The 24,756-nt window shown below is 40.9% G+C and overlaps 1 protein-coding gene across 1 annotated transcript; it reads right to left on the bottom strand.

Moving 5' to 3' along the window:
* Window positions 1-21,214: 21,214 nt before the first annotated feature.
* Window positions 21,215-23,300, bottom strand: LOC122050474. The gene is made up of 4 exons (XM_042611375.1): window positions 23,267-23,300; window positions 22,208-22,308; window positions 21,854-22,025; window positions 21,215-21,659 (listed from the first exon to the last, which is right to left on the bottom strand). The coding sequence occupies exons 1-4, from the start codon at window positions 23,298-23,300 to the stop codon at window positions 21,382-21,384; spliced, it is 585 nt and encodes a 194-aa protein (XP_042467309.1). The 3' UTR covers window positions 21,215-21,381.
* Between the last annotated feature and the right edge of the window lie 1,456 nt (window positions 23,301-24,756).

Below are 24,756 nucleotides of genomic sequence, written 5' to 3'. Positions count from 1 at the left end.
GATTTCCAAGGCCTATATAAAGGCCCCTGAAGCTAGGAATTCAACAACAACTCAAGCAATCAACTGTGTGGTGTTTCCTAGCAATAGTTCTAAGCTTCCAAAGTGTAAAAGGCTTCTCCGCCTTCAGAGAAGGAGAATATTTCTACTGTGCTTTTTCTACTGCCCTAGATTAACAACCTTCTTGGTTGTAACCAGGTTAAGATCCTGATCTTCTCTGTATTTCTTTATTTAGTTTTTATTGCTTTATTAATTTATCACTATTGCACTAATTGAGTTGAAAGTACGAGGAGGGTATAGTTTAATTTTTGTTTTCAGCAATTCACCCCCCTCTTGCCGACCTCCGCTGCACCAACAAGTGGTATCAGAGCCTGATCGCCTCAGAAGGACTAACCGCCAACTGAAGCACTACGATCAAGACGATGGCCAGAGCGAACATCCATCCCCCGAAGTTCGACGGAGACTTCGCCACCTAGAAGCGCAAAATGGAGGTATTTTTTAAAACTGATTTTGATATTCTTATTACAATGAAATATGGTTTTGCAGCGCCGAAAGACAAAGAAGAAAATACATGGAGCAAGAAGGAGCAAGCCGATTTCGTCGCCAACGGAAAGGCAGAGTTCCACCTACTCAGTGTGCTGCCGCCGCAGGAGGTAAATCAGATCGGAAGCTACGACTCAGTGAAAGATCTCTGGGAGAAATTCCTGGAGCTTCACGAAGGTACTTCCGAAGCGAAGCTAGCGAAGCGCGACATCCTCCGGAACCAGTTAACGAACCTCCGAATGAACCAAGGCGAGAAGGTAGCGCAACTCCAAGCGAGAATCAAGGAGCTGATAACGCAACTAACGAACCTTGGAGAAGAGGTAACCAACCGGGATTCTATCCGATACGCGCTCAATGCCTTCCCGAGAATTCCAGAGTGGGCCTCCTTAGTAGATGCATACTACATCTCTAAGGACCTCGAGGTAAGTACGTTAGAACAATTATTTTCGACTTTTGAACTTCACGAATCTCGAGTTTCAGAACCCAACGGAGCAGAGAAGACAAGTCAGAACATTGCCTTAAAGGCAAAGATTAACAATTCTGACTCCAAAGCCTCAGTCGACGAATCCGAAGCGGCACTACTGGTAAGACGCTTCAATAAGTTTTTCAGTTCTAATAAATTTAAATCGCAGAGGCATCATCGAAAGAAGAGGACGGTTCGTTGCTACAACTGCAACGAAGAAGGGCACATCAAGGAGGACTGCCTAAAATTGAAGAGAAAGGAGAAAGAAAAGGAAAAGCCAAAATACAAGAAACCAGAACCCTCCAAGTACAAGAATCTGAAGGCTACTTGGTCAGATTCGTCAACCTCTGAGTCGAACATCGAAGAATTCTCAGGGTTAGCGTTATTGGCGAACCATCAACCGGAAGAAGACTCAAGCTCAGAGATGAGCATCAATGAAGGGGGAGGAACATCAGAAGAAGAAAGCAGTAGTGAAGGGGGAGCGTCACCAGACCAGGTAAGTAAGGTACGCAATCTAACCCCAACTCAATCTTTTAAATTTATCAAGTCTCTTTCTAAAGAGTTAGATCAATTAGAAAAAGAGAATGCTGAACTAAAGTTGAACCTAGCAAGAGCATGCCCGTTAGAAATGTATGATCATCTAAAATCAGAAAATGAAAATTTGAAATTAGAAATTGAAAAACTGAAATCTGATGCATGCTTAAATCAATTTCCAAATTCAAAATTAAGAATTTATGGTAAATTAAATTGGTATATAAGGAAGCATCAAGGTCAACTTAGAAAAATACCAAGAAACTATGTACCCCCTAGATTTTTGAATAATCCTGTAGGAAGGAACCTCTATTGGGTTCCGAAATCTGTGCTTAATTAATTTTTTTAAAAAAAAATTAAAAGCTTACAGTGAGAAAATTAAACATTGAAATTCTTTATGGAAGCTTTGTCTAAGGAAGTGGTTGTTGCTCCAATAACCAAGAAGGCCTAGTGCCTCGCCACGACCTGGAAGCTAAAATATTGAAAGAAAATGTTTAATTAACTTTCTGAAAAAGCATTAAACAAGAATTAAATAATGCTTTGAAAGTTTATCAAATATTTGTTAAAATAAACAAAAATTCCTTAGAAATTTTTTTTTTAAAAAAAATTCTAACATAATTTTTTTTGAATTAGAAATTTTCTTCTGGAAAATTCTAATAGTTCATTCACTTGACTTAGAAAATTTTTTTGGGAACATTTGACCATTTACTTAGGATTTTTTTTCTTAGAAATTTTTTTTGGAAAATTCATTTTAACTTAGCAATTTTTTCAAAAATTCATTTTTAACTTAGAAAATTTTCAAAAACTTTAATCTTACTTAAAGATTTTTAAGACCCCATTTTTTGGTGTAATCAAAGGGGGAGAGAAAAGTACAAGTTTAGGGGGAGTTAGAGAAAACTTAAATTTTTTTAAAAGTGTTGCAATTTTACTAATTGCAAAAATTATTCTTAACTTGTTAGTTTAGTAATTTTTCTTTAAAATTACTGTTTATGTCTGTTTTTAACCCTAACTTGAACTTGGGTTGATGCACATCAAAAAGGGGGAGATTGTTGTTGGACCCCGTGGTAGTTTTGATGTGATCAACCAAGTTGGTTAGGTCCTGCTGTATTTGATCCCTGTGTCTGAGTGTGCAGGAGCTTAGGAACACAGGAAGTCGAGCGGAAGACGCAGCTAGCGAGAAGGACAACACGGGAAGGGAGCCGACGGGCTCGGTGCGTCCGAAGGACGAGAGAGCTGCGGAAGAGTACTCCGGTGGGTGTGAAGAGCGTGCGAGGCGTTCGAGTGACGTGAAGCCGGGAGGAAGGCTGCTCGAGGAGAAGGCCGGAAATTGGGTTCGGGTGAGTCCTATTTCGGTTGGCCGAAATCACCCAAACAAACGAAGTTTCGGAAGACAAAGTGAAGAAGAAAAGGAGTCAAAAGAGGCTGGAAGTTACTGTAGCAGAAATTACTGTAGCAGGAACATTGAAGGCGCCTTAAACACATTGAAGGCGCCTTGAATGGATTGTTTATGGCGCCTTGAGCAGGCCAGTTTGACCGTTTGCGCTGCGGATAAAGTTGTATACGCAGATTGAGTTGGAGGCGCCTTAAACCCTGTTGGAGGCGCCTTGGACTCTCGGGATAAGATTTCCAGGGCCTATATAAAGGCCCCTGGAGCTAGGAATTCAACAACAACTCAAGCAATCAACTGTGTAGTGTTTCCTAGCAATAGTTCTGAGCTTCCAAAGTGTAAAAGGCTTCTCCGCCTTCAGAGAAGGAGAATTTTTCTACTGTGCTTTTTCTACTGCCCTGGATTAACAACCTTCTTGGTTGTAACCAGGTTAAGATCCTGATCTTCTCTGTATTTCTTTATTTAGTTTTTATTGCTTTATTAATTTATCACTATTGCACTAATTGAGTTGAAAGTACGAGGAGGGTATAGTTTAATTTATATTTTCAGCAATTCACCCCCCCCCCCTCTTGCCGGCCTCCGCTGCACCAACACTCTCTGGATCAGGATCAACGATCCATATTAATTCAGCTTGATCTCCTCCGTTTGACCTCCAAATCAAGTCAATTTGATCCGGCTCGACCCTAATCCATGGCTCTTTGAATTTCCTATAAAACCACATAATAAAAACATGAGATTAAATTCCACAATTTATAGGAAATTTATAATTAAGTCCAAAATGAGTCCCTATTCACAAATTATGATATAAACACAACATTAAGTATGTGAAAAGGTATAAAATACTAAGTATAAGAGCCAAAATAATATACAAAAATACTCACTATCAGCCTTCCAAAATCTAGTCGGTAGAAGTTTTCTAGGATTCAGTTAGGGCCCCATGAAATTTCACCTGACCACATAAGGGAGAGGCACTGGCCAGAGGGATAGGGCCCTGCACCTGCAGAGATGGTAGCTGGAATGAGGAGGTGAAGGCGTACTTGTTCTTGAGGCGCTCCTTAGCACTAGAAGAGAAGGCAAGAGCCACAGTGGGAGCAGGAGATTGAAGAGAAGGAGGTGCGGAATCCCCGGGCAGGCCTCCCATTCGGGGGTTGGTCTGTTCTAGAACAAATACAGGAACGAGAGAAGAGATCAAAGCCTCTGTTGTTGGAGCAGGAGACACCTGAGTAGGGGTTTTTTGCTTTGGTTTTGGAGGAGGACCACGAGAGAGGAGGCCTCGAGGGGGAAGCTTGGACTGAGGGGGTAACTCTTTTCCTTTTACGCTATAGGTGCTAACGTTTCTCTGGAGGAGGAGAGGGAGCTCTCTCACCCTCGGTCACTATCACAGGAAGAGACGCGGTTCCCACAGTCTCGAGGTCCTAAGATGGTTAAGACGAGGCCTCTGCTGAGGCGCTGGCTTGCGGGGCATAAGGAACTTCATGTTCTTGTTAGTTAGAGCCCTAGAGCCAATCATTTGATGATTGTATGGACTCATGTATATCATATTCTTGTATATTAATAAAGGTATTTGTTTGGTTATTATACTTATTTGTATTAGTGCCAAATAGACTAAGTATAATAGCGTCCTTGAGTAGAAGGTTCATACCTATATCAATTGATTAGTTGAATCGATAGTGAGATGATATAGAGAACACTACTCTAAATCATTCCTAGTCGAGTATTAACATTCAGGGACAATGTTAATACAATAAGACTAGCATGTGGGTCAGCTCGATGACTTGATCTCACAAGTCATGGATATAGAGATATCAAGCTGACACATGGGTATGCATTAGAGAATGTATACTGAATGACCCGTCATGAGAAAGTATCATGGATTGTTATATGAGTGTCATATACTTTCTCATGTGGCTATTAGTATGACTATTAGTCCTTTGACCTGAAGTCACCATGGATCCCTACATAAGGAGTTATGTACTTTGGTTTCGTCAAACGTCACCCGTAACAGGGTGGACTATAAAGGCGATTACTGGGTATGTAACAAATTATGCAGAGGGATGTGAGTGATGTAGATGGGATCTATCCCTCCCATATGACGGGAGCGACATCAATATTCTTGATAGAGTTAGACCACGAAGTGCATGGCCATGCCCAAATGAGTCAACATTAGATGTTGAACTCATTTGATCGAGTGAGTCTACTTGGAGTTCAAGATTTAGATTGATTAGAGGATGACACGGTCTATGCCTCACATTGATCAATCTAGATGTCAAGGATAGAAGGACAATGTCACATATTGTGAGGAGTCACAATTAGTAGTCACAAGGTGATGTTGGATCTCAACATTCTTGTAACTTGGGCAGCAATGATGTATTGCTAGATGCCGCTCATTGCTTATGTTTCTAAAGGAGTTTAGGAACATTGCCAACGTTACAAGAACCTATTGGGTCACACACAAAGAACAAGTGGATGGAGATTAGGTTCATATGATGAACCAAGAGGATTAGATTCATTTGATGAATTAAATTGGATTAAGAGTAATCCAAATTGGGCTACCTTGAGTTAGACTCAAGTTGATTCATGTGTTCAATGAGTCTAATTTAGATTATGATTCATTGAATCAATTTAATTAAATGAATTAGATTTATTATATTAAATTGGCTTGAATTAAATGGTTGGATTAGATCAACCATGAGAGAGATTAAGTCAAGTTTGACTTGACTTGAGAGGAAGAGGAAGAGTCAAGTTTGACTTGACTTTGCCACATCATATGTGTGACTTGGCATTAAGTGGCCAATGATGATGTGCCACATCATCATAGTGTTGGAGTGTATACTGAAAGCCTAAGCTTTGTAAACATTCATTATGAATAAAGAATCACATTTGGTCTAATTATCTACATTTGTTTGTAGTTGTTCATTTAATTTATATTGTAGATAACATAGTATGTGGTGTCACATACAGAAGATGATGTTATCAGTACCTTATAAATTATAAACAGTAGCTCACGACCAGAATGGAAAGGAACAAACCATTAGAAGGTCGTAGTGTAATTAGGTATTAGTTTATCTTGACTATATAATTACACTAGTACACTCAGAGTGTATTGAGAAGGACCATTTGAGGTCGTTCCTTTTATACTGACTTTATAAAGGAACAAAGACCTCAGTTATTATGGAAGTGTGTGCTCTTAATCCTAATATAATAACAAGCACATATGTTTGATATTTATTTCTTTAATTTATCAATGGGTGAGATTTAGTTCGATGAATCAATAAACCCGATAAATTGGGAAATGGTATCACTCATAGTGTGTGTTGTTGATTATAGAAGGAAACTGTGTCCTAGTGATACTAGGTTGATAATGTCCTCAAGAGGAGCTCATAAAGATTGTCATGTTAAACCCTCAGGTGGACTTAGTCCGACATGATAATAAGGTTGAGTGGTACTACTCTTGGACTTAGATATTAATTAAATGAGTTGTCAATAACTCACTTAATTAGTGGACATTCGATATCTTAAACACGTGGAGACTAACACACTCATAATAAGAAGGAGCCCAAAATGTAATTTGGGATTGGTGCGGTAGTTCAATGATAGTTCTCTAGTGGAATGAATTATCATTGATAAAATTAAGTTGTGTGTTGGGGGCGAACATGGGATGCTTAATTTTATCGGGAGACCAAACCAATTCCTCCTCTCGGTCCCTATCGTAGCCTCTTATTTATAGAGTACTATACCCACATATACCCACCTTCTATACCCACCTAAAGGGGGCGGCCAAGCTAGCTTGGGAACCAAGCTAGGGCCGGCCTAAGCTGGTGGTCGGCCCTAGCTTGAACCCAAGCTAGTAGGGCCGGCCATAATTAATTAAAAAGAAAATTTAATTTTAATGTTTATTATTATGTGGAAGATTTAATTTAAAAGAGAATTAAAATTAAAATATCTCTCTTGTAAAAGATTTACAAAGATTAAAGAAAGAGATTAGATCTCTTTCCTTATTTGTAGATTGGAGAGATGTTTTATTTTCTCTTTAAAATTATTCACATGTTAATAAAATTAAAATTATAGATATTTCCTTTTATTAACCATGAAGAGATTTTAAAGAGAAATTTTATTTTTTAAAATTTCCGGAAACAAATAAGGAAAGTTTTAATTGTTGATTGAAACTTGTCCAATTTGCTTCCTATTGATTTGGCCGGCCATCATTGTTTAATTGGGGAAATATTATTTTATTTTTCTCAATTAAATCATGTCAAGGAAATTAAGGAAAATTTATTGTAATTAAATTTCCTAATTTACCTAGGCCAAGGAATATAAAAGAAGGGGTGAGGGTGCCTTCACAAGACACAACATCTATTATTCCTCTCCCTCTTTTGTTCCTTGGTGTGGCCGGCCATCATCTCCTTCTCTTCCTCTTGTGGTGGCCGAACTCTCCCTCTCCCTTGGAGTTCTTGTGGTGGCCGGATACTACTCGGAGAAGAAGAAGAAGAAGGAGAGAAAGTTAGCATCTCTTGGAGCTTGGTTAGTATTTTGGTTTTCTCCTTGGTAAAGCTTTTCTTTTGTGGCCGAACCTTGCTTGGAGGAGAAGAAGGTGGTTGGTCGTTTCTCATCTTGGAAGATCGTTGCCCACACAACGTCCGAGGTTAGAAGAGGAATACGGTAGAAGATCAAGAGGTTTTTCTACAAGGTATAACTAGTAATTTTTCTTTCCGCATCATACTAGTTATTTATGGAAATAATACCAAATACAAGAGGCTTACGTTCTAGTATTTCGAATATGTTTTTCGAAGTTGTGTTCTTTTGTTTTCTTTCTTTTCCTTGTGATTTGATTGTTCTCTTTGGTTAACCTAAAGTTATTTTAGGAAATTAAATATTAGCTTTCTATTAAAGGTTTTGTCTAGTCGGTGGTGGTTGCTCCCATATCCAAGAAGGCCATGTGCCTCGCCACGTCAGTACTGGGAACCTTTTATGGAAATTAATATTTAATGGAATTAATAACTTAAGGAGACTTGGATCGAACGTGTTAAGTTCCGCAGGAGATCCAAGTCAAAACCTAAAAGAACAAATAGATTAAGTTTTGGATCAAACGTGTTAAGTTCCGCAGGCGATCCAAAATTTAATTTAAAAGAACACATGGTAGCTAGGAAAAGGTTCAGACCTTTGTACAAAATTTTTGTACAGTGGAACCTATAGGTTTTCCGAGTAGCAACCAACACATAGTTAATACATGATTATGCCACCTAATGGAAGTTACACTTCCTTCTTTGTTTTAATGTGGCCGGCCACATTAATGAGAGTAATTACTCTCATTGTGGCCGGCCACTCAAAATGAAGGGAATTGATGTTTTTCATGATTATTGTGATTAACTCCTTCTTCTTCCTCCTTGGGTGGCCTCTCTTCTCTCCATGGTGCTGTTGCCGTGAGGTTCCAAGAGTGGAGAGGGTGATTTGAGTTCCCAAAAGTAGAAAGGGTAAGTGAAGGTCACAGAGAAGAGTGTTCTTGGTTTTTATCCTCTCTTCTTTGATCTCCTTTCTTCTTCCATTCCATCCGAGAGCCCTAGAAAGTGCTAGCACACTTGGGGTCTCTCTTCTCCATCCTTGAGTGCTAGAGAGCACTCCTTGTTCGTGTGGATATCACTAGAGAAGTATCTACCTTGATACTTTGGAGATCCGACACGTACCTTGGACGAGCGGGAATTTTGCGAGGGCACGCTTCAAAGGTAAAAGTTCTCAACACATAGATCTAGGAGTAGATCTAAAATTTTGAAACTCGTACTTGTACTTCATTCGGTTTTTCCTTGCACGGATCTACGGCTTTGGGTGATTCGGGGTTTCCGCGACGCGAAAAGCGGTTTTCGCGGCCCGAAAAACCCAACAGTGGTATCAGAGCCACGTGCAAGGCGAGTACGAGTTTGTTTTTTGGTTTTATGAAAACTAAAGTTTCTGTAATTTTCTGTAAAATTATGATTTTTGGGTTTTTATGAGTATTTTTCTCGAGTAATCGAAGCACAAGTGTTTAGTCGCTTGTAGGCTTCGGCTACCGGAAAGATTTTTCCAAAAACGGCTTCGTTTCGCCCAAAATTTTTTTGGGACAGCGGCCTTGGGTGCCATTAGATTGCTTAGGAGCAACTCGCGATGGTTAGATCGCGGGTAGGGGTACTGCCCCTAACCCCGCAAGGGGATTTGCTCCACGATTGCACCCGAAATTGCTAAAAACGAACCCGTCGGGAAGATTTTTCCGAAATGGCAATGTCTCGGCCCAAATCGTTTTGGGACAGCGGGTTTAGGCGCTGTTGGATCGCAAAGGAACCCTCGCGATGGTTAGATCGTGGGTAGGGGCGCTGCCCCTGGCCCCGCAAGGGGATCCGTTCCGCGATTGGGCCCGAAACCGCTAAACGGGTCCGCCGGGAAATTTTACTCGTAAAAATTGTAAAAATTAATTTTAAAATTACAGAAAATTAAGAAAATATATAATTTTGAATTATATATTAATTTTGTGATAGTCATGGCCCAAAAACCCAATGTGATTGGATTGTGTTGTAATTCATAATACGGCCTGCGTGCCGTTATGTGTTTGCGAGTGTTGTATTATATTCGCGACCTGCGCGTCATGCCTTCTCTTATATTCTTGTTGTAAATTAGATTTAGACTCGAATGTAACTCGAGTTTCAAATTGTAATGTACAAATTGGAGAGGTGGAGGGTCCACACGAGACGGAGTTCCGAGGCGGGCACAAGCAACACAAGGTGGTCAAAGGGAGGAGCTTGGAGAAACTGTTGACCCTAGGTTGACCAATCGATCTTCTCATTGGCTTAAGAAGATCGTAGTAGGGCCATGACTAAATCACAAATAGATTAATTAATTGCTTGTGTATGTGATACATATTTAATAAGTAGTTAATTAATTAGTGTCTTACGATTAGATTAGATCTAAGTCGTGCACATGATGCACCCTTGCGATTAGATTAGATCTAAGTTCGTGCACAAGATGCATCTTTTTCGATTAGATTAGATCTCAATCGACTCAACTCTAATGCCTAACCGTGCCGTGATACCTATCACTACCTCGATCACATGTATTATTGAATTTGCCAAAGCAGAGCAATACATATTATCTTGGTAGGGTACGGAGTGACAATCTTGGTCCCGCCTATCAACGCATGGGTGAATACAAACTCAATTAGATTGAGTATTCCTAGTTACTCGGTTGGATCGAGTCAACTATAGGCATTCTTCCAATAGTTGGAAAGGTAGGACAAAATCACGTTTATATTAACTCTTGGGCGTATTAGCCAAAGCTAACTCGAGTTTTAATATAAATATGGATCTTGATCCTATAAACAAGAGTTGCATAGAGATGTAATTGGTAATCGTTACCTACCGATCATACTAAACCTTGGGCGTATTAGCCAAAGCTAACTCAAGGGTTAGTATGATGTGGATCTTGTCCCACAAGAATTATAGTATTCAATGGGAGCATCATTTAGTTAAAGGCCTAATTAAATGATTTTAAAGAATATGATATTTATTTCTGCAAATTTTCTGTTGTAGATAACCATGACGTCGAACATGAATTCCTTCTCCCTGCGATCTGTCCTTGAGAAGGACAAGCTCAACGGAGCGAATTTCTTGGACTGGTACAGGAACTTGAGAATAGTTCTTATCCAGGAACGTAAACTGTACGTTCTGGAGCAGCCCATTCCGGAGGCTCCTCCTGCCAATGCCCCGCGAGCAGACAAAGATGCTTACAAGAAGCATCAAGACGACGCATTAGATGTGTCCTGTCTAATGCTCGCGACCATGAACTCTGAGCTTCAGAAGCAACACGAGTTGATGGGCGCTTACGATATGGTTGAGCATCTTCGCCAACTATATCAGGGACAAGCGAGGCATGAGAGATTTGAGATCTCTAAGGCACTGTTTCAGTGCAAGATGTCAGACGGGGCTCCCGTAGGTCCTTATGTACTCAAGATGATTGGGTACATAGAGAACCTACAAAGACTGGGGTTCCCACTTGGCCAAGAGCTGGCCACTGACTTAATCTTGCAATCCTTGCCGGATAGCTATAGTCAATTCGTTCTGAACTATAACATGAACGAGATTGACAAGCCACTGCCCGAGCTCCTTAGTATGTTACGAACTGCTGAGATTAACCTTAAGAAGGTTAAGCCCATTCTGATGGTCCAGAAGCATAAGGGCAAAGGCAAGCCCAAAGGCAAGGGAAAGTCCCAAGCCAAGGGCAAAGGCAAGGCACTGAAGCCTAAAGGAGGGGTCGCCAAGGATGCTACCTGCTTCCACTGCGGTCAGACCGGGCACTGGAAGAGGAACTGCAAGGTATACTTGGAAGATCTTAAGAAGAAGCGAAGTGAGACTTCCACTTCAGGTATATATGTTATAGAAGTCAATCTATCTATTTCTACATCATGGGTATTAGATACTGGATGTGCTTCTCACATTTGTACTGATGTGCAGGCGCTGAGAAATAGCAGGGCATTGACAAAGGGCGAGGTGGACCTACGAGTAGGCAATGGAGCACGGGTTGCTGCTGTTGCTGTAGGGACTTATTTTCTATCTCTGCCCTCTGGGCTTGTATTAGAATTAGATGAATGTTGTTATGTGCCTTCTTTGACTAAGAACATTGTATCAGTTTCTTGTTTATACAAGAAAGGTTTCTCGTTTACAATAAAGAACAAATGTTGTTCCGTCTATTTAAACGATATGTTCTATTGTAGTGCACCTCTGATAAACGGACTCTATATTCTAGACCTTGAAAGCCCTATCTATAACGTAAATACCAAGAGGTTCAAGTCTAATGACATGAACCAAACCTACCTTTGGCACTGTCGCTTAGGTCATATAAATGACAAGCGCTTATCCCAACTCCATAAGGATGGTTTGTTGGACTCATTTGATTTTGAATCATATGAGATATGCGAGTCATGCCTACGAGGCAAGATGACCAAGACTCCCTTTAATGGACACAGCGAGAGAGCAACTGATTTGTTAAGACTCATACATAGTGATGTATGTGGCCCTTTCAATGTTGCTGCTAGAGGCGGTTATAGGTACTTCATCACATTTACTGATGATTTCAGTAGATATAGTTATGTGTACTTGATGACACATAAGTCTGAATCCTTTGAAAGTTCAAAGAATTCAAGAATGAAGTACAGAACCAGCTTGGCAAGAGTATTAAGATACTTCGATCCGATCGAGGTGGAGAATACCTTAGCCATGAGTTCCGTGACTATCTAGCTGAGTGTGGGATTCTATCCCAACTCACTCCTCCAGGAACACCACAGTGGAATGGTGTATCCGAACGGAGGAATCGTACCTTATTAGATATGGTACGATTTATGATGAGTCACACAGATCTTCCGACATATCTATGGGGATATGCTCTAGACACGGCAGCTTTCATACTCAACCAAGTTCCATCAAAGGCCGTGATAAAGACACCATATAGGATATGGACTGGGAGAGATGTCCAGGTGTCTTTCATGAGGATTTGGGGTTGTGAGGCTTACGTACGACGTCAAGTCTCAGACAAATTAGGACCCAAATCTGACAAGTGCTATTTCATTGGATATCCCAAGGAAACTAAGGGATATTACTTCTACATTCCCAGTCAGCACAAGGTAGTTGTGGCAAAGACTGGGGTCTTTCTAGAAAGGGACTTTGTTTCTAGAAAGACTAGTGGGAGCACGTTCGATCTTGAAGAAGTTCAAGATGCGAACAATAGCACTGATGCCTCGATGGAAGTTGAACTGGAACCACAAAGTGTTGTGGATGATGTTGTTCCACAAAGAGTTGAGGAACAACAACCAGTTCAAGTAGAGTTCAGGAAGCTGTGATAAGACCAGATTCCGAGAAATGGCTAGAAGCCATGAGATCCGAGATGGAATCCATGTACACCAACCAAGTATGGACTTTGGTTGATCCACCTGAAGGGGTAAAACCCATTGGGTGTAAGTGGGTCTTTTAGAGAAAGACTGACATGGATGGACTTATCTATGAGGGATTTCTGCCGATGTCACATGGCGTGAGTCTTTCGAAGACTCAAGGTCCCTCTTCTAGAGAGAAGAGAGACCGCATGGATCAGATCCCTTATGCCTCAGCCATAGGGTCTATCATGTACGCCATGCTATGTACTCAACCTGATGTCTCGTATGCTTTGAGCATGACGAGCAGATACCAGTCAGATCCAAGTGAAAGTCACTGGATAGCGGTCAAGAATATTCTTAAGAACTTATGAAGGACTAAAGAATATTTCTTGATATATGGAGGCAATGATGAGCTAACTATAAAGGGTTACAGTGATGCCAGCTTCCAGACCGATCAGGATGATTAAAGATCACAGTCGAGGTTCGTGTTTTGCTTGAATGGTAGTGCTATGAGTTGGCAGTGTTCACAGTAGTTCTACAACGTTTCCATCTCATTCGAGAGATTATCGATAGAGGAGATGTGAAGATTTGCAGAGTACCTACAGAGGCTAACATCACAGATCCCTTGACTAAGGCTTTGGCACAGAGAAAGCATGATGGTCACACTAGGTCATTAGGGCTTAGAGCCTATACTAATTGGCACTAGTGCTAGTGGGAGATTGTTAGTTAGAGCCCTAGAGCCAATCATTTGATGATTGTATGGACTCATGTATATCATATTCTTGTATATTAATAAAGGCATTTGTTTGATTATTATACTTTTTTGTATTAGTGCCAAATAGACTAAGTATAATAGCGTCCTTGAGTAGAAGGTTCATACCTATATCAATTGATTAGTTGAATCGATAGTGAGATGATATAGGGAACACTACTCTAAATCATTCCTAGTCGAGTATTAACATTCAGGGACAATGTTAATACAATAAGACTAGCATGTGGGTCAGCTCGATGACTTGATCTCACAAGTCATGGATATAGAGATATCAAGCTGACACATGGGTATGCATTAGAGAATGTATACTGAATGACCCGCCATGAGAAAGTATCATGGATCGTTATATGAGTGTCATATACTTTCTCATGTGGCTATTAGTATGACTATTAGTCCTTTGACCTGAAGTCACCATGGATCCCTACATAAGGAGTTATGTACTTTGGTTTCGTCAAACGTCACCCGTAACTGGGTGGACTATAAAGGTGATTACTGGGTATATAACGAATTATGTAGAGGGATGTGAGTGATGTAGATGGGATCTATCCCTCCCATATGACGGGAGCGACATCAATATTCTTGATAGAGTTAGACCACGAAGTGCATGGCCATGCCCAAATGAGTCAACATTAGATGTTGAACTCATTTGATCGAGTGAGTCTACTTGGAGTTCAAGATTTATATTGATTAGAGGATGACACAGTCTATGCCTCACATTGATCAATCTAGATATCAAGGATAGAAGGATAATGTCACATATTGTGAGGAGTCACAATTAGTAGTCACAAGGTGATGTTGGATCTCAACATTCTTGTAACTTGGGCAGCAATGATGTATTGCTAGATGCCGCTCATTGCTTATGTTTCTAAAGGAGTTTAGGAACATTGCCAACGTTACAAGAACCTATTGGGTCATACACAAAGAACAAGTGGATGGAGATTAGGTTCATATGATGAACCAAGAGGATTAGATTCATTTGATGAATTAAATTGGATTAAGAGTAATCCAAATTGGGCTAGCTTGAGTTAGACTCAAGTTGACTCATGTGTTCAATGAGTCTAATTTAGATTATGATTCATTGAATCAATTTAATTAAATGAATTAGTTTCATTATATTAAATTGGCTTGAATTAAATAGTTGGATTAGATCAACCATGAGAGAGATTAAGTCAAGTTTGACTTGACTTGAGAGGAAGAGGAAGAGTCAAATTTGACTTGACTTTGCCACATCATATGTGTTACTTGGCATTAAGTGGCCAATGATGATGTGCCATATCATCATAGTTAATACATGATTATGCCACCTAATGGAAGTTACACTTCCTTCTTTGTTTTAATGTGGCCAGCCACATTAATGAGAGTAATTACTCTCATTGTGGCCGGCCACTCAAAATGAAGGGAATTGATGTTTTTCATGATTATTGTGATTAACTCCTTCTTCTTCCTCCTTGGGTGGTCTCTCTTCTCTCCATGGTGCTGTTGCCGTGAGGTTCCAAGAGTGGAGAGGGTGATTTGAGTTCCCAAAAGTAGAAAGGGTAAGTGAAGGTCACATAGAAGAGTGTTCTTGGTTTTTATCCTCTCTTCTTTGATCTCCTTTCTTCTTCCATTCCATCCGAGAGCCCTAGAAAGTGCTAGCACACTTGGGGTCTCTCTTCTCCATCCTTGAGTGCTAGAGAGCACTCCTTGTTCGTGTGGATATCACTAGAGAAGTATCTACCTTGATACTTTGGAGATCCGACACGTACCTTGGACGAGCGGGAATTTTGCGAGGGCACGCTTCAAAGGTAAAAGTTCTCAACACATAGATCTAGGAGTAGATCTAAAATTTTGAAACTCGTACTTGTACTTCATTCGATTTTTCCTTGCATGGATCTACGGCTTTGGGTGATTCGGGGTTTCCGCGAAGCGAAAAGTGGTTTTCGCGGCCCGAAAAACCCAACAGTTCTAAAAAAATCTCTCGGCTTAGGTTCTTCAGAACGTCGCTAGACAATTTAGAAAAGTCAATGGCGTAGGCACGAAACATGCGGCCTCCGCAAAATAAAGAGAATACCTCAATTAGCGAAGACCGAGAAGTGGAGACATTTGATCTTACCAAAAGGAGCACCCAAAGGTGTCCGGATGGGACTTAGCCCGAAAGTGTATAGCATGCTCTCTCGCAGCAGAAAGGGGAGCCGCAGTTGCACGCCCTCCAACTTTTCGGAAGATGTGTGGCAGGGTGGTTGGTGTTGGTGGTCACATAGCTCAAAGGGAGTGGGAAGAGTATAGCGCCACTCAGTTGGCCAAGAGGTTGGCTCAGGCAATTGGATATAAAAAAAACCTAGACTTCCAACATTTGTTGGAAGAGAGCGTCTCGTCAAAAAACTTGTACCCGACCCTAGATTGCACCATGAAAACGCCTGGTTCTGATCGTTTGAGGGTGTAAAAATGGTGAAAAACTGAGGGGGCAAGGGTATTTGATATAGGCGACAAAGGGTCACCATTCAGCACATGGCATGAAAGGCCTTAGGGGTGAATTGGGATAACAAAACACCGAAGTACCTGCTCAAAGAGGAGAAGAATGAGTGAATAGGGAAGTGAAGACCGCCAAGGAGCTGGTCCTTAAAAAAGGTCACAAAGCTTGCAGGAGGGGAGGAAGAATGGTCATCCAGCCCCGGGGAACGAAGCTTGTAGGCCTCAGACAGTTCCATGCTCGATCAAATCACCCTAAGATCACTATTATCTATATCGAAAGGGAAGTATGCATACCATGACACCTCCATCTCACCGCCCATTACAAAAGTGGGAGATAAAGAAAGAAGAGTACTTACGGAGGATAAAGAAAATGCACGAAGGAGAAGGCGAGCGAGCCAAAGCAAGAAAGAAAGAAAGACAGAAAGGTGGAAAGAAGGCGAAGCAATAAGGAGCGACGGCAGACAACCTTTAGGGTTTTTAAATCAAAACCCTTAGGAAACATCGAAAAGTGAGCTGGACAAATGAAATGGTGCAGCACACGTCTGCCGTCAGATCAAGAAGCAGAAGCAATTTGGGGTAGCGTGTAAAAAAGTGTGCATCATACATTATGAGGAGTAAAGTTTGTGGGACACGTGCCATCTCCCGACGAAAGGTATTTATAATAGAAGTGATAGGAAAAGCATGGCATGGATATGCGAACAGGAAGACCCTACCTCGTGAAGACGAAGACCATGACTCGAGAATTGAAAATTCCATGTGGTGGCCTCGGGAAATGAAGAAGAAGGTGGTGGGAAATGCCGATTGAAATTCGGCGCCTTTACTCCTCCTCGAAATCAGAGTAAGGTTTAAAAATTTGACTAAGGCCTTATGTGTTGCACTTTATGATGGCAGTATCCTTAGGCTAAGTCCTTGAGCACAATCCCTTCAAGCCACAAAAGCAACTTGGTCAGGCCTCTAGATCGCTTCCTGGGCAGGCCTCCAGGTCACTTCCTGGTCGGGCTTCCAGATCGCTTCCTGGGCAGGCCTCCAGGTCACTTCATGGTCAGACCTCCAGCTCATTTCCTCGTCAAACCTCCAGAACGCTTCCTGGTCAGGCCTCCAGATCGCTTCCTAGTCAAACTTCCAAAACGCTTCCTAGTCAGGCCTCCAGATTGCTTCCTGGTCAGGTCTCCAGATCATAGTCTGGTCAGCCTGGTCAAGTCTCCAGATCACTTCCGGAGCACGCTTCCAGACTCTCGCCTCAACGCGAGTTATAAGTGAGCTTGCTTTCACGACCAACGACATCTTGGTCGGGATTCCAGACTCTCACCCCAGCTCGAGTTATAAGTGAGCATGCTCTCACGCCTCCAAACTCTCACCTCAATGCGAGTTATAAGTGAGCTTGCTCTCACGACCAATGACCTCTCGGTCGGGATCCTAGACTCTTTCCCCAGCGCAAATTATAAGTGAGCATGCTCTCACACCTCCAGACTCTCACCTCAGTGCGAGTTATAAGTGAGCTTGCTCTCACGACCAACGACCTCTCGGTTGGGATTTCAGACTCTCACTCCAGCGCGAGTTATAAGTGAGCATGCTCTCACACCTCCAAACTCTCGCCTCAGCGCGAGTTATAAGTGAGTATGCTCTCACGCTTCCAGACTCTCGCCTCAACACGAGTTATAAGTGAGTATGCTCTCACGCTTCCAGACTCTCACATCAGCGCGAGTTATAAGTGAGCATGCTCTCACGCCTTCAGGCTCTCACCTCAACGAGAGTTATAAGTGAGCTTGCTCTCACAACCAATGACCTCTTGGTCGGGATTCCAGACTCTCGCCCCAGCGCGAGTTATAAGTGAGCATGCTCTCACGCTTCTAGACTCTCACCTCAGCGCGAGTTATAAGTGAGCATACTCTCACACCTCCAGACTCTCGCCCCAGCACGAGTTATAAGTGAGCATGCTCTCACGCCTTCAGACTCTCGCCTCAGCAAGAGTTATAAGTGAGCTTGCTCTCACAACCAACGACCTCTCGGTCGGGATTCCAGACTCTCGCCCCAGCGCGAGTTATAAGTGAGCATGCTCTCACACCTCCAAACTCTCGCCTCAGCGCGAGTTATAAGTGACCTTGCTCTCATGACCAACGACCTCTCGGTCGGGATTCCAGACTCTCACCCTAGCACGAGTTATAAGTGAGCATGCTCTCACGCCTCTAAACTCTCGCCTCAGCGCGAGTTATAAGTGAGCTTGCTTACATGACCAATGACCACTCGGTCAGGATTCCATACTCACACTCCAGCGCGAGTTATAAGTGAGCATGCTCTCACGCTTCCAGACTCTCGCCTCAGCGCGAGTTATAAGTGAGCTTATTCTCACAACCAACGACCTCTCGGTCGGGATTACAGACTCTCACCCTAGCGCGAGTTATAAGTGAGCATGCTCTCACGCCTCCAGACTCTCGCCTCAGTGCGAGTTATAAATGAGCTTTCTCTCACCGCCAACAACTTCTCGGTCGGGATTTCAGACTCTCGCCTAAGCGCGAGTTACGCAAGCATACTCTCACATTTGGCAATTCATTGGCCCATATTCTACATTCTTGTTACCGATCGGTGTTCCAGCAAACAAAGCTTTCACTAACTCTCCTTAGGGTCCGCATAAAGTAAGAAAATACCACGGGAGGAAAGTAAAAGGAAACATGCATGGACACTAAAAATCTTATTGTTACATGTGAGATATCTGAGTAGTCAGAGCACTCTGCCTGACCTGCTTGGCCCAGATAAGTCCGCACTTGAGTTAGCTCCGTCTTGGTATACTAAATAAGGCGACGACGTTGAGCCAACTGAAACCAGAGTTTGGGTCTAGTCAGTCGGACTTGAGCTTCCTTCCACTAGACTGGGGGGAGGCTTGTGATACGGTACATTATGGTAGGGCTCGGTCATCAGAAGTCAAGGGGGCATGACAGTCAGAAGTTAAGGGGGTGTGGCAGTCAGAAGTCAAGGAGACGTGGTAGTCAATAGATAGGGAAAGGTGGGGTTGGACCGTCGGATGTTGTTAGTCATATAATGCCAGGTCGGGATTTACAGATCAGGATCCCAGATCTACAGCATGTGGCACAATTAGGGAAAAGCCTGAATTATCCCTACTGGTCAGATTTTCTCAACCTAGTCTGCATATACCAGCCTGATACTCCCGGTCAGGGTTTCGCAGACCGGGACCTCCGATCTGAAGTACCTATAACTGAATCATGGGGCACAATTAAGATAATGTCTGACCTGCTCCAACTGGTCGGGTTTCCACAGCTCAGTTATATCCAAGCCTAATCCTTCAACTACTGATCATCTTGAGCTTCCCATTCATACCTGGTCGGGAAGGTGCTACATTACAACGAGGCTAAGGAACCGTAACTGCCTGTCAGAGAATAACTGCTACATGTCAAGGAATATTCTGATCATCTGTGGTCCTCTTCTAATGGAACCTTCCTCTAGTCTATAAGAGGATGCAACGTGCCATCTATCACCAGACAGGTCCTGACACCCGACATTCCCTGACACCCATCAGATTTCAGAGGTATGCACTGTTATATAAAAAGGGAAGTCCTCTCCCTTACGCAGGTACGATCTCTCGCATATTCGCACTTGTCTTCTATTTTTCTTCTTCCTTCGTACACTGTTCTTCTGGGGAAAAAGTACCTGACTTGAGCGTCGGAGGGCCTGCTCCGGGGACTTTTTTCCTAGTTTCTAGCCTCTAACGTTCCGTGTACTTGTCTGAGTGTGCGCAGAGCTCCAATACCGCCGACTCAGGCCCTGCAGTCCTTCAGGGTCATGTGGAGGTCCGTTCTCTGAGGTCCATATGATCATAGCATCACAGTCGTCTCCCCATCAACGCCAGCAACACTTCATCCGGCCTTTGTTTGACTCAAATTCCAGACAGGATCAACCAACATAGCTACATTGTCCACATCTACTGAGAGTAACGTTTCATCAAATCACATAAGAGGTAAATCCTGAATAAACTGAAGGAGTCGAGCGATTGAGCTAGAAAAGTCAAGTGACTGAGTTGAAGGAATCCATGATCACTTTGATCTCCCCTCTATCTGACTATTGACCTAGATCTTTGACATGGGTTCTCGTACTCATTAGATATATTTTAAAAAAAATTCTTTCTTTCTTTGTGTTTTTTTCTCTTTTCTTTCCTTTCCTTTTCCGTCAAGATTTTTTTTCCTTTCTTTCCCATGAGTTTTTTTTTTCACTGTGGATTCCTTTTCATCTTGGTTCCTATATTTCGAAGTTAACAAAGGGTCAGGCCGTCTATTTTTTATTTTTCTATATTTTGAACATCTATGCTCTTTAAGTTTTTTTTTTTTTTTTTTTTGATTAAAAGTCCTCAATGACTTTAAAAGTGTGTTAAGTAAATATTATTATACTCTGAAAGTTTTCTTGACTAATATCCATATTCAATTTTTCATATTTTAAATCATCTATGACTATTAATTATTTTCTGACAAAAGTATTTTGTTAACCCGATAGACCTAAAATTTGTGTGAAGTGGATATGTTGTATTTCTTGAATCCCTTGAGTCATTATATGTTTATTTTTTAGTCCACTATATACATTCAATATATTTACCAAAAGTGCATAGCAATATTAGAGACTTCAAATTTATGTCTAGGCTTGAAATAATGCTGAATGAGCATTATTGCCTCTAAGTTTCTTCTTATTTATTTATTTTTAAGATTTGTATTTTATTTTCAGCAAATACATTTAGTTAAAAGCATCATTGACTCTACAGATCTTAGATTCAAGCCAAATGGGAACCTAATTTATTCTTATGGTTATTTTAAGTTTATTTTTTTCGAATTTTAAAACCTATACAGTAAAGTTGTAAAATATTTGTCTCCAAAGGCAATTGTGAGGTATAGAAGTGATTTCCAACTTTACTGCAGGCCACCTAACCGTTGACAATGTTTATATTCGCAGTAAAAATGCTTTTTAACTCCTGCATCTTCTGCAGATTTCAAGTTCCATTAGGTGCTTTTGTCTGGATGGTTTGAAATTTTTAAGTGTGCTAATGAATTGGAATTTAGAACAGAGATGACCATCAGGAGACATGCAGTATAATATTCATAGCTTTCTCTGGTTGTTTAACAGATCATGCACCGATAAATCAATCTGGAAGTCAAAAGATCTCAAGCAGAAATTAAGAGGCATGTGAAAGAGCAGAACAAGCACTTTGGACCTCGATCATTATTGTATTTAATATCACTGATACTTTGCCAAACAAATCAAAAGTCCACAATTCCATGGTTTGGAATAAAACCTTACATCAAATACATACTATCACTTTCCATTTCTTGCTCCCAGTATGGAAAGAGTTTGGGAGATTATAGTGCAGATGTCCTGAGATTTTGGTCATCTGACTTCTTCACCATCACTTCATTCTTTGTGGTTGGAACTTCCAACTTAGCTGCTTCGGTAGAAGTTTGAAGTGGATGCACAGCGGTTAGATTTTGTAGATCTCTTGCAACGATTGTTGGATCAACTACTGTTGTCTGGTTGCTCTGAGCTTGTGTTGAATTTTTCGGTATTACAGTATAATCCTTGTGAACATTCTCACTCGATCTCAAAACTAACTCATCTTGACTTTCTGATTCGTTTGCACCTGGAGATAATTAAACCAAAAGGAAACATACAGAAAAAAGGGAAAGAGAAAAAAAACATTCATTCGATCAAACATCTTCTTATGAGCATCCAGTGTAAACTCAAGTACTCATCAGAAAGTAACAAAATCCATGAGCAGTAGAGAGAAACTTTCACATGGGACGGCAAAAGCGAAGAAAGAAAGAAAGAACATACCAGAAGGAGAGAGGCTTGCTCCTGTTTCCTTTACCGAGAAAGCAGAAACCAAGAAGAGAAGCAGGAGCGCGGAGGCAAAGTCGCAACCTAGAGAGATGATGTTAACGAAGGTCGCTGCCGTGGTCAAAAAGGTTGAAAAGAGTTGCTTTTCCCTCCTAAATAAATACTTTACCTTCCGAGGCAGGCAGTCGATAGTTGTCAACCAAGCTCCATAGTTGTCAGTGGACACAAATGTACAGTGGTGTTGTACTAAGCGGACGAGGTCCTGTCCGACATTGTCGATTTCTCACCTCTCTTCAATTTCTTTGATTCAGGTGGATCGATTGATTAAGGATGTTTTGGTCGTCCACGGACCGATCTCTTAGAATGAGATTGTGACGGATGGATTGGAGGATGGGAAAATTGTTCAGAAATGAGATCAACGCGGAGGAAGGAGAAAACAAGTGCACCTGCTCCTGAAAAAACAATAAAAAATGAAAAATAAAATTAAACTGGAGCTGAGCTCACAAGGAAAACCTCGTCACGGACGTCAATTTGGAAGCCAACATCTAGAAGCCATAATATTGGCCTGCACTCGTGATCGCAACCAGCTGTTGTAGTTAGATTGACAAATGCAGATGGAGGAGTACGATCTTGAAGGTAAATTTAAAGAGAAGGCACACGTGGAATTGAGGAAAAATAAAATAAACGTTTTTTTCAACAAAGGGAGTTGTTTATCTCCTTACTTGTTCATTTTGTTTGTATTAACTGTCCCAACTTATCAAAGAATAGATGAGATGAATTAATGGAAAATGAGAAAAAAAATATATTTATTTCCTTTCTCTTTGAAGTGATGCGTTACAAAGCTAATAGTGGCAAGGAGGACCAAACAATGACGAAATCGAATGAAAGTGAATTTTAAACACAAAATCTTTGAAGAAACTTCTAAAACTCTTTACCAACCAAGCTCATTGAAAAGAAATAAAATTTATCTTTGGGAAGGATCCAACTTTGTCATTCTTGCGCCGACAAACAATTGGACAAACCCACTAAGAAACCTCCATCTTTAAATGTTTCACACCTTGTTCATCCGGAAGCTTAGAAAAGAATCTAACGGAATCAATCTTTAAGTAATTTTACAAAAGGCTATTTCTAAAATTTAAATCCATGACTTTAACTCTCTTTGAGAGGATGTGAGGGAAGGGGAGGCAAAGATAAATAAGGGAAGGAGAACTTCAAATTTTGTTTGGAAGAGAGTGAATTAAGGAAAGATAAGCTTTAACTTTTCTTACCTATTGATACGTCATATTATGAGTGGCTCCGAGAGTAATATGGAGTTGACAATCAAGATGATATGACAGTCAAAGTCAAGGTGAAGTGACAGTCAAAGTCAAGGAGACAGTCAAGATGTATGTAGTCGGGCAGATCACTCACCTTTGGAGCTCAGCCGTCCACTCCTCCTGGGCATGGCCCCAGTATACAGCCGGTCGGACGTGAGGGATTTAGCTCCTCACGTTTCAAGAGCAAAGCTCCTGTAACGACCACCCTTCTTACTACTACTACTACTTTCTAAGAGTGACCGTTACTTATCTACTACTCTACTTAACCGGTTTATTAAAAATCTCTAGGAAAACCCTACCGAAAAATTTTGGCAGAATCTCCCCTGTACCGGTGACGATAATCATAAGTACATACATATACAAAGCAATAACATCACCACGCAGTTTATATATAACTAAAAATAAACTATCCTAGCAATAGTAAACAAAAGAACTCCAACAATAGGAAATAACTCAACTACAATGCGGAATAAACTTAACATAGACAAAGGAAAACTACTAAAACAATCTCTATCAATTTAATAACTGAAAGAAAACTCCAAAGAAGGAGTCTTGACAGTTTCCTTAGCAAACTCATGATCTCTCCATAGTCCAGCCATCACACACCTTCATCATCACCACCTTGTCGCTTTCCTTTCATACTTTAGTTTTTCCTTTATCTGCAGTAGGAGGAAAATAGTATCTATAAGCTAAAAGCTTAGTAAGTGCTTGCCTACTCACAAAAACTCGATATGCATGTATATAACGAAAAACATGCTAAATCTGAATGCTTAAAAGAAAGCTACTCATGCTCATCTACTAGTAAATAAATCAGATTAACTGAAATACTAACATGTAATCATGCTCATAAATAGCATAGAAATCATATTAACTGAAAAGCTAACATGTAAAGCTACTCATGCTATACAAGAATAAAACTATAACTGCATGCTGAAAAGCAAATAAAGCTAATCATGCTAAATAATCTAATAGCAAGAAAACAACTAAATGATAAGACATATAGTCATGCAAAAATAAACTCATAAGGAAGCAAATGAAAACTGATACTGCATGCTTCAAATAACAAGAAGCTAAACTTTCTAATTCTAAACATATTTAATGTTTGTTTCATTTGTTTCCAAAAAAAACTTTTACTTTTATACTTCAAAATAATAATCAACTTCTCTTGGGCCCGGCATTGTACCACTTTGGTATTTTACCAATTTGCGCGCATCCTTAATAAGAGTCGAGGTAGCTAATCCCGAAACTACTAAGGTACTTCTAGGCCTTGTGCCTAGGGGCATCTTGGAGCTCATCCCTTGGACCTTGTGTCCGGTACATGCCCTTTAAAAGTAAAATACTTTTTATCTTTAAATACTTCTTATAATAAAATGTCTTGGCATTTTAATAAGCACCTTGTGTGCCAAAATCCCTAAAGTCTTGACTTCGGAATCTTACTTAAGGCTTTAGCCTTTTTCTTTCTTTTCTTTATCTTTCTTTTACTTATCTTTTGGTAATTTAGTAGAGGATCATAACTAAAACCAAAAGTAGATCTGTTCATGCTAAATGAGGTAGTAAAGAAACTTAAATCTAAACTGCATACTA

Source organism: Zingiber officinale, chromosome 3A, assembly GCF_018446385.1.
Source record: "Zingiber officinale cultivar Zhangliang chromosome 3A, Zo_v1.1, whole genome shotgun sequence".
NCBI lineage: Eukaryota > Viridiplantae > Streptophyta > Magnoliopsida > Zingiberales > Zingiberaceae > Zingiber > Zingiber officinale.
The sequence above is the reverse complement of the archived record's forward strand: the minus strand, read 5'-3'. Positions and strand labels throughout refer to the sequence as shown.

Excerpts from the sequence above, each read along its gene's own strand:
- LOC122050474 (XM_042611375.1), bottom strand. The coding sequence starts at position 23,300 with ATGCCCAGGAGGAGTGGACGGCTGAGCTCCAAAG. Across the intron at positions 22,309-23,266 it reads TGGACGGCTGAGCTCCAAAG|GAGCAGGTGCACTTGTTTTC; the intron begins GTGAGTGATCTG and ends TTGTTTTTTCAG. Across the intron at positions 22,026-22,207 it reads AATCTCATTCTAAGAGATCG|GTAAAGTATTTATTTAGGAG; the intron begins GTCCGTGGACGA and ends CTGCCTCGGAAG.